Raw genomic sequence first — 11,124 nt, forward strand, 5'->3', positions numbered from 1 at the left:
GTCATATCAATTAAACGAAAATAAGAAAATATGAGAATTAGAAAACCAGACAAGCGGGTAAATGTATTTATAATAAAGATACGTAGCTATATTCATTCTTTGAATAAATTTGTTGATTTTTAAAATGATAATGAAAAAAATGTCGATGAAAGACGTATCATTGCCCGCGAAAGAAAGCAAAAAGGGGTACACATTAAAAGAAAATTCATCCTCTAACCCCTTTTAAAGATATTGCGCTTATACTTTGAACAGTAACATTAAAACCCTAAAGCATTGTTCTTCCTGTTGAAAAAGTTGAAAATGCTGTTTGCTTAGTTATACTGATTCTGGTCATGTGCGGCAACAATCGGAACACCTCGGGCGACTTCAAGTCGATCTCCGAACTTGACGGAGATTGCCGAGTTGTTACGATTGGTGCGGCAAGTTACGGCTTCCTATCGACAACGACAATGAGCACATGTCTTAGCGCAATTAATCATATCCTGTCTTCAAAAAGAGCAATGGAAACTTTAGAGAACGTCCAAAACGGCAAAATTGAAGACTGTTTCAGGCTCAGTTTTATTAATTATCAGAATGGACAGGAAATGGTATACACTCTCTACAACCCATGCCCCCCCTAGCACCGACTGGCACAGAATTCATCATTTATGATTTAACATTGTCTAAAATTAAGAAATAAAATTCAAGTCTGCCCATAGATTGAAGGTTAACATATGCCAGAATTAATTTAACTGCTAAAAAGAAATAAAACATCAACTTATAATGATTCAATTTTATTTTCCAATAATATTATACATGTCAGTCGGAGATAATACATACGGGCTACTTTTGTTGTTCACGGACTTTGCACCGCTTACAAATGTAACATTTGTGGAAACCGGTGGAGTACTGCTGACCACTTTTGTAACGGCTTTAGTACTGCTTATCCATTTCTTATCTATAACAATATAACATTTGAGAAGAAAATAACCAAGTAACAATACAAACTGTGTTCACTACAATTTACAAATTCACATAAAATTAAATAGATGCATCAAGTAGTCATGCAAATATGATACATGTACAGTCTATTCTTATAATGTCAAAGAAGAATAATGGAATTTTTCATGCCTTGGATAAAATTTATGCCAGTCTAGAATGCAATAAAAAAAATGTTGAAAATCACAATTTCAGTTTTACATAGTCTTTTCATTAGGGATAATGAAAAAGGCCCCATACCCCCCCCCCAGCACCGGCTTAATCCTGGACATTAAAACTACATGTATTAGAACAAATTATTCCTGTTTATGTAAGAATAAAAAAAACTAAACAGACTTTACAAAGTACCTGTACAATCCTGTATTAAGATTGATTCCATTGGTAACGGTAATGAATTAAATGACCACAGTATGACCGTCCACGTTGCGTTACTCATTTCCCTTATTGTCGTATCATTTATTCTCAGTGTAAACGCAGCTTCAATGTGCGATCTTGAGGGGATAGCAAAAGAGACACTGTCGAAAACTTTGATCTGTGAACAGTGAAACGAGGTGCGATTTTGACCGGGAAAGTAGTTCGGATACAGTCCAAATGATAAACAATCAGGAACTCGTATGTTTAATCCAGAACCATGATGCACCCGTTCACCATCGGGCTTGAAATTCCATTCTACCACCCCGAATGTTTCATTTCCTGAGTAAGTTGCGTTGAGGATCAGTGCGTCCCCTTCATGATAACACCACTGGTCTGCTGTCAGGGATATGTTTTGACACCAAACTGTAAAAATATATTATCCTTTCCGAAATGGACTTGTCCATATTTTCAATTTGGACAAAAAAATACATATTTTCCTCTAAAATCTTAAAAATAAAATACGGCCTTAAAAGCAAAGCAGACCATAATCACACAAAATGATCCGGCCATCCGATCTTGGTCGTATGTCTTTACATTATATGTAATAACAGTGTTTCATTATAACATTATTACATTATATGATCATTTTTGTCAGAATATTCGCAGCATTTTTAAAAATGCCGTAAAAACGTATCAAGATCTCATCTCGTTTAAGGCGGAGATAATAACAAATTCTGGTATAGGTCATGTACATATTTGCTCTACTTACGTGGCTTGGTTTACATATTCACGTACCATCAATCAAACAAAATTGATCTTTGTAATATTCTTTGTATATCTTATATACTATTAAAGTTGGTCCATGCGATTCACAAATGTGAATATAATAAGAGAAAAGACACAGGTGTGTTCTAGTCAGTTTTATTATCTGGACTGATGCATTGGCGGGAAATCTCCCAGGATATAACATTCTACAGGCACAACGTGGTCAGTGGAAATTTACAGAAATGAGTATTAAGGTTAAAGGTCATATGAATATAAAATAACTCAATATCATTACATTTCCCTCTTTTTAAATACATATAGCTGAATGGTATCCACATTAATAAATCATAAATGAATATGGTTCAATTTAAAATAACGTTAGAATAACACATGTTTAAATATCAATTAAGTAATCAGTTTATATAAACAAATATATGTTTATCAAACAATGTATGTGTTTATTCCAGTTTATATATATTTTTCTTTATAGTTTATTTTTTTGTTTGTGATGTTTTCTTATTAGTAAACACTCAGTATTTTTTTTTCTTTCAATTGTTTACCATGTTCTCATTATAATATCGTTTGTGTTCAATTTCACTTCCCTGCCTGATCGTGTGTGATAATAGTGGTCAATTGGGCTGGGCTTATTGGAGGTCAATGAGTGGTCAGCATCATGTGATTCTGAAATTTTTTCCATTAATTGAGGGAGTGATAGGGTTATTAGCCAAAATGTTGGGGGAAAATTCCTGAATTTCTGGGAAAGTTTCTTCAGTTTTATTAAGCATTCGCCTATTTCTGCGGTAAATGCCACCTGCATGAGTTATTACAGAGTAGGGATCGGTCATTGTGAATTTTTATCACTTTTGCTGGTTCCCATGTTTTGTTGACCTTGATGCGGACATACTCCTTAAGTGTAAGAAGGGGTAGTTGCTTTGATGTTTTATCATAGCAACTTTTTTGTTTCTGCTTTATTTTTTGCATCTTTTCGCGTACCTGTTTACAATTTACTGTTTTGGGTTGTAACTGAGAATTTGTGGTAGGTAGAATAGATTTAGTTCTTCTACCCATTAGTAATTGATTTGGGGAGAAGCCACATTCAAGAGGGGTGTTTCTGTACTCAAGTATCGCGAGATAAGGATCTCGGTTACTCTCCTGAGCTTTCCTGAATATCCGTTTAATAATCGACACTGTTTTTTTTCGGCCAATCCATTACTGTTAGGGTGGAGTGGGCTGGATGTTATGTGGGAAAACCCCCCAATCTTTTTGCAAAATCTGAAAATATTTCAGAAGAGAATTGTGGCCCATTATCAGTGACAAGTTTGTCACAAATGCCATACCTTGCTAAGTGAACTTTTAGCTTTCTAATTATAGTAATGCTTTGTGTGTTAGGTAGAGCATCTACCTCAAAGTATCTACTATAGTAGTCGACAGTCAGCAAGTAGTCCTTACTGTCAAAGGAGAAGAGATCAGGCGGCAATGTTTTGCCAAGGTCCGGTCCGGCACGTCGTGGGGAGTTAATGGTTCTTTTTGCGTTGGAAATACCTGTACTTTTGACATAAAGCACATTTTAAAACATGATTTGTGATTTCTTTTGTCATACCAGGCCAAAACATTACGTCTTTAGCCCTTTGTAAACATTTTTCTACACCCATGTGACCTTGGTGCACTGATTCAATCACCTGTTTTCTTGCAGAGACAGGTATGACGATTCTCTGTCCTCTGAATATAAGGTCATTTACAGACGACAATTCGTCCCTGTGGTTCCAGAACTCAATTATTTCTTGTTTACAATCTGCACGTGAAACTGGCCATCCGTCAATAATAGTTCTCTTCAAGAATCTGCATGCTCGTGTCATTTTGAGTTTCATGCCTGATTGATTCCAGTCTGTTATCGGTTATGTGTAACCCTTTCAACACTGTATGTACATGTAAGTCGAGACCCTCTAATTGTAATGTCTCTGGAAGCGGTTGTCTAGAAAGTAAGTCACTGATTGGTACTGTTTTCCAGGAACGTGGCGTACGTCAAGGTCATATTTTGATAACTGTAACCGCATTTCTTTGAAGTCTCGGTGGACATGCAGACAAACTTTTCAACATGATTGAGCTAATAGGTTTGTTGTCGCAGTGTACAATTACATGTCTACCGTATACATACTGATGGAAGCGCGTGCAACCAAACAGTATTGCTAACATCTCTCTTTCTATGTTAGCATAATTAGATTCAGTCTCTGTCAATGTCCTAGAAGCGAAGGCAACTGGGCGGCCATTTTGGATGATGGCTGAGCCGACCCCACGCATCGAAGAGTCAGATTCAAGAGTTACACTCTGTTTCGGGTCAAAATATGCAAGAACAGGGGTACTTGTGATTATGTTTTTCATTTTCGTGAATGCTTCTGTCTGGGAAAAGTCCCAAACAAATTCTACATCTTTCAGAACAGAACAGAACAGAACATATACTTTATTTCTGACTTGGGCTCAACACCCATCATCATAACATACATATACATGTATAATTATTACAATGCATGCGTCAAGAATCATATCATAACAAATTCAATCAGTCATATTCAAATATTATGACATAGCTAACATATTGATTGAGAATGCCAAAAATAAATTTCTACATTAATAATATCATATTGATATGCTAATCTACCAAATTATCTCGTCTTTCAAATGCTTTAATACAAAATAATGCTAATTTTCTAATAACCAATTTTCTATCTGCGTTTAACAATTGTATGAATTTATAAACACTAGGATTAACAGTAAAGTATCTTGAAATGTACATACTTCTAAAATCACTATAAATTGGACATATTAATATAAAATGAAATTCATCCTCTATATCCCCCGGACGTACATAATGTGCATTTTCTCTGACTTCTTTCAATACCCCTGTGTCTTCCAGATTCAATAAGTAGTTTATGGGAACTTAATCTAATTTTTGCAAGAACTGATCTGTATTTTGCATTTTCTAATAATTTTAAGATAAATAGACCTTTCATATTTAACTTTAACATTTGAATACAATTGCAAGGAAGAGCATAACGCCATGTCTGCTCGCCATTGGGTTACATATATATCCCTGAGACGTGATCTGAATACTGGTATAAAATTTTAATATTAACCGATTCTGGATATAACCATACTTCGGCAAATCCAGCGTTTTGTAACATGTCTCGAACTTTTGATGACCAGTTGACAACATTTGAGTTATTTGATATATCATTTCTTTGAGAACTTAGAATAGTTGTTAAAATACAGTTTTGACTCTTATCGCCGTGTAACTTTAACCAATATTTTGCTATCCTAACATATCTTTCAATATACAGAGGAAATCTACCTAGTTCAGAATACAATGATAGAGTGTTTTGTTGACATTTTAACATTTAATAACCATTTACAAAATTTTCTTTGCACACGTTCAATATTTTCTGCTTTATTAAAGCCCCATACTTCACAATTATAATTCAAAATAGATAAAACATACGCATCGAACAAATTGAACATTATTTCTATAGATATATCTAACCTTTTTGTAATGTTAAGTAAAGAGTTCATTGCCCTTAAGCCTTTTCCACTAAGGGTATTTGTTGCTGGTACAAATGAACCGCCACTAGAAAATACAATTCCTAAATAATTGAAGTTTTGAACAATTTCTATATCATTTCCGTCATATTGACCATTTGAACTCTCTACTTAATTGACCGCCTTTTCTAAAAACAACAATTTTAGTTTTATCAACATTTACAGTTAAACTCCATTTTTTGCAATACAATTGTAAATTATTTATATTGTTTTTGTAGACCTTCTTTGGATTCAGAAAAAAGAACGGCATCATCCGCAAACAACAACAAATACATAGATATCTGGTCTAGTGTAATGCAAGCATTTGGGTCTTCTTGTAAAAACATTTCAATATCATTCAAAAATATAGAGAACATGATCGGCGAGGTGATCTCCCCTTGAAAGAGACCTACATCACAGCTGAAAAAATCTGACAAACTATTTAAATGTCTTACACAAAGTTTAACATCTTCGTACATTGACCGTATAATAGAGAACAGTTTTCCGTCCACCCCGGTCTTTATGAGCTTATACAAAGGTAATTTCTGTCAATTAAGTCATACGCCTTTTTATAATCCACAAAACAACAAAAGAGCTTATTTTTCGTTCTAAATTGTCTTTCTATTAAAGCATTTAATATAAAAATAGGATCAATAGTACCGTAATTCGGTTTAAAACCGAATTGTGCGTCTGTCAAAGTTTCTGTGTTTTCAGCCCAACGTTTCAATCGTTCATTTATGATAACTGTAAACAATTTAGCAAAAAACAGCTGATCAATGTTATTCCTCTATAATTATTCGGGTCAGACGAATCACCTTTTTTATATATTGGTATTATTACTCCTGTTGACCAGCTACGAGGAAACACTTTTGTATTTAATATGTGGTTAAACAATAATTCAATTGAACGTGCCGTTACAAATACACTTTCTTTGAAATATTCATATAGGATATTGTCTAATGAACACGCCTTATTACAACCGAGTTTCTTGGTGGCGGATATTATTTCCTCTTTTGTGATTGGTTGATCCAGTTCAGCGAAGGAACTTCCATAGGAGTCTGGGGCTGTATCAAATTGCGACAAAAAGTCATTACATTCCATATTTTCACTAAGCATTGTATTAGAAGACAAGTTTTTGAAATGATCATAAAATTCTTCAACAGTTATATTTTCACCATTTGGATTTGAAGATTTCTTTTTAAATGTTTTCCAAAACTCTCGTGGATTTTTTCTTCTCATATCATTCATTTTTTTACCAACATTTTTATTAAAAGCTTCTTTTATGCTTTTTACAAGTGTTTTTGTAATCACGTTTCTTTTCATGCAGGGTATTTCTAGTGCTTTCGTTTTTTTCTAAATTATAGTCATACATTGCCTGTAAATAACTTTCTCTCTTTAATTTACATTCATCACTAAACCATTTTCTTCAGATTTGAGTCATTATGCACAAAATAATTATTTCGTGCAACTGATTTAGTTTTCAAAGTACTGTTTGCTTTATCGTTTAAAAAAGTCCGTGAAAGTCTTAGTTAATGTATCGGTACTATCTCCGTTGTTTATTTGCTCTTGTAAAATAGTTTCTATGTTTTGTATATCATTTGATACGTCATTTATAAATGCATCCCTTTGTGATGGTTTCCATTTATAAGAAATAGTTGGCTCCTTTTTTATCGTACTTGGAATCGAGTTAACTTTGAATGAAAATGACATCGGGGCATGGTTAGAAAATTCATTGAAATCATGCACATAAAAATCGGCTAAATCTTGAAAGTTTAACTGTGACGTCACCAGAATAATCGACCACGCTTTCCCCGTTATATGTCATACAGGTAAATTTGCCTATGCCTTTATCTCTATACAATCTACCATTAACTACCCGAAAATTGGTTGATTTACAAAGGTCAAGTAAACGATCGCCAAAGCGATTTGAACCAAAATCACAAGAAGTCCGTGGCAAATATGGGTCAATCGTATAAATATCTGTTTGTCCTATATGTCTATCATATGTTATATAATCACTTTTCTGGCCAATGCGCGAAATTAGTGTCTCCAGTAATGAATATTTTTCCTTTATTGCTAAATATATTTATATCATTTTCAATGTGCCTGTAAATATCTTCATCGTACCTATCATGAATCGGGGAATGTTCTGGTGCAATGTATACAACTGCTAAATAAATGTCATTTTCTATGTGAAAGAACGATTTATCAAATTTCAACCATACCAGACAATCAATGTCATTTTTAACCATTTTAACACCTTTTCTTATGGAATTTTTTATATATATGATAAGTCCACCGCTGGAGCGCTTAGCACGTCTATGCTGAAATCGTCTATAAGAATGAATCGGTTTGTCATATCCATTAAGATCAATAACTGAGCTTTTATTCGTCCAAGACTCACTTAAACATATAACATCATTTTCACTTATAATTCCAATAAATTCGTTTGATGATCGCTTAACTTTAGAAAGTCCCTCAACATTCCATGATAAACACTTGATGACACTCTCTCGTGACTCCTAATCATGTCCACGGTATAGCTGCTTATTAATGTACAATTTATCTACTTTAATATACGCCTCTTTTCCTTCATCACGGGCCTTTTTTCATGATTGGTACCAGTTTTCGCCTTGTTTCCATAATCTCCCTAGGAAATTGCTCTGCGACACCAAAGTGCGTACCTGATAAGGTTTTTGCGGAAGCTCTAACTCTTTCTCGGTCCGGAAAATATGCAAATTTAGCAACAATTGGGCGAACTTTGGTGCTTCTGTACACGCCAAGTCTATGAGCTCGATGCAGTTTTATATTTTCTTTGGCGTCCAATATTTTCATCTCCTTTTCAATAAAGTTAAGAACTTTCTGCTCGCAGTTTTCATCTTTTTCTTCAGGCAAATTAAAAAACAACAAGTTGTCCCTCATGCTTCGACATTTTATATCTGTAATTTCGTCCCGTAACTCTAACTCCTTTTCCCGTGAATCCTTTTCGGACTTTTTCATCGACTTTAGAACAAATTATTCCTGTTTGTATAAAAATAAAAGAAAATAAACAGACTTTACAAACTACCTTTACAATCCTGTATTAAGATTGATTCCATTGGTAACGGTAATGAATTAAATGACCACAGTATGACCGTCCATGTTGCGTTACTCATTTCCCTTATTGTCGTATCATTTATTCTCAGTGTAAACGCAGCTTCAATGTGCGATCTTGAGGGTATAGCAAAAGAGACGCTGTCGAAAACTTTGATCTGTGAACAGTGAAACGAGGTGCGATTTTGACCGGGAAAGTAGTTTGGGTACAGTCCAAATGAGAAACAATCAGGAACGCGTATGTTTAATCCAGAACCATGATGTGCCCGTTCACCGTCTGGCTTGAAATTCCATTCTACCATCCCTAATGTTTCATTTCCTGAGTAAGTTGCGTTGAGGATCAGTGCGTCCCCTTCATGATAGCACCACTGGTCTGCAGTCAGGGAAATGTTTTGACACCAGACTGTAAAAATATATTATCCTTTCCGAAATGGACTTGTCCATATTTCAATTTGGACAAAAAAATACATATTTTCCTCTAAAATCTTAAAATAAAATACGGCCTTAAAAGCAAAGCAGACCATAATCACACAAAATGATCCGGCCATCCGATCTTGGTCGTATGTCTTTACATTATATGTAATAACAGTGTTTCATTATAACATTATTACATTATATGATCATTTTTGTCAGAATATTCGCAGCATTTTTAAAAATGCCGTAAAAACGTATCAAGATCTCATCTCGTTTAAGGCGGAGATAATAACAAATTCTGGTATAGGTCATGTACATATTTGCTCTACTTACGTGGCTTGGTTTACATATACACGTACCATCAATCAAACAAAATTGATCTTGATATTGACATATCAAATACAAATATTCAAAATGAATTAAAAAATAATCATTGTTTTTTTATTCAAACAATATATCCTAATCTGGAGAAAGTCTGCTTTAACGCATGCGCGTGAATCTAAAAACTGATACAAATGATGAATATCTAATGCCTTAATTAACTATTGAGACTTAAACGGTATTTATAATAGAACAGAAATAAAGAAGATACAATTCATCACTCTTTACCATATGGACTTTAATCAAACTAACGAGAGATTTAAAAAGTTGACATGAAAATAACGACGCATAGATTACATATTGTTTTATGTAGCCATTTAGACTTGTAATAGCTTATTCAATTATTTATACTTTTAAGAGCTTATTCAATTATTTAGACTTATAATTGTTTATTCAATTACTTAATTACATGTAACTAACCTATAGTCTTTTGGCGGAAATCGACTCTAAACAAGCGTCCGATGCAGACCAAGACTCTGACTTCAAAGTGCACATCAAATGCACATTGAAGTGCACTAGAAGTGCACATCTAGTGTATTCAAAGTGCACTTTGTGTAAACTTTAGTGTGAACTCAACTGTAACTAAAACTTATCAGGGTCTTTCAAATTGAAAGACCATGCTCTTATAGTATGGCGAAAATCGATTCTAAAAAAGCGACCGGTGCAAACCAAGGTTCAGTCTACACTGGCCGCTATTCAGTCAGCACGTGTGTATAATATCTGAAAAACCATCCATAAAACATGTCCAGATCGAAAGACGGACAAGTCCACCTGCAAAGCTTTAATAAGAAGGTTGTTTTAACATAATATATTAATTCTTCCTTACCGTGCAGTGTATATTCAAGAAGTAATAAAATGTAGACCTTGTACATAATCGGAACTGCTTGATAAAGGATCTTATCATGAAATAGGCCTAATTATGTCTACGTTGGGTCACATAAGCTTAAAGGAGCAATGAAAATGTATGTAAACAGGGAACACATATATATTGTTATGGCATTTTTGCAAAAAGGATCGGGAGAGAAGATATTGTTCTCACATTATGGGGCAGTCTAAAATTAAAGTACTGATTTTGGCGGGAAAACACTTCACAGAGTGTCAATCTACAATTCTACCTAATGCAGATATTATTATCTCACTATGTTTCATTATGTATTCCCTTCAAACATACCTTAAATTATGACCAGGTCATTATGTATGGACAGAGAATATATCTACATGTATATAGCTTTACGTACGACGACTAAAATAGCATTTTGACCGTTCCCTTTTTTGTATTAAAGCAGAATCCATGGAGTCTGAAACACATTAAATTTAAACTAACGTTTCTAGAAAAGTACACAAAATAAAATTTCTCGTATTAGATCTAATTATTATATTCAAAAGTAATTAATCATTGATAGAATCTACTAGATCTATATTAATTAAATTATTATTCATATTATCAGTTATAATTAATAAATTATTTACATTTTGTTAGTTTGTTGTTTAATTTTTTATTGTTTTTCTTTTTGTATAAAAGAAGAACCCGTTTCTGCTAGAGCTGCGGTAACACGTGATGATATTCTT

The 11,124-nt window shown here is 33.8% G+C and overlaps 1 protein-coding gene across 2 annotated transcripts; it reads right to left on the reverse strand.

Annotated features, from left to right (window-relative positions):
• Positions 1-743: 743 nt before the first annotated feature.
• On the reverse strand, positions 744-10,441 carry LOC132724592 (uncharacterized). 2 transcript variants are annotated; one of them, XM_060709469.1, is made up of 3 exons: positions 10,382-10,441; positions 1,327-1,755; positions 744-937 (listed from the first exon to the last, which is right to left on the reverse strand). In XM_060709469.1, the coding sequence occupies exons 1-3, from the start codon at positions 10,425-10,427 to the stop codon at positions 774-776; spliced, it is 639 nt and encodes a 212-aa protein (XP_060565452.1). In that variant the 5' UTR covers positions 10,428-10,441; the 3' UTR covers positions 744-773. The 2 variants fall into 2 exon arrangements, with proteins under 2 accessions (XP_060565452.1, XP_060565453.1); XM_060709470.1 differs by lacking the exon at positions 1,327-1,755 and adding an exon at positions 8,735-9,163 and having other exon boundaries at positions 10,382-10,431.
• Between the last annotated feature and the right edge of the window lie 683 nt (positions 10,442-11,124).

This window comes from Ruditapes philippinarum, unplaced genomic scaffold (assembly GCF_026571515.1).
Source record: "Ruditapes philippinarum isolate M1 unplaced genomic scaffold, ASM2657151v2 ctg2089_1_1_1_1, whole genome shotgun sequence".
Classification (NCBI taxonomy): domain Eukaryota; kingdom Metazoa; phylum Mollusca; class Bivalvia; order Venerida; family Veneridae; genus Ruditapes; species Ruditapes philippinarum.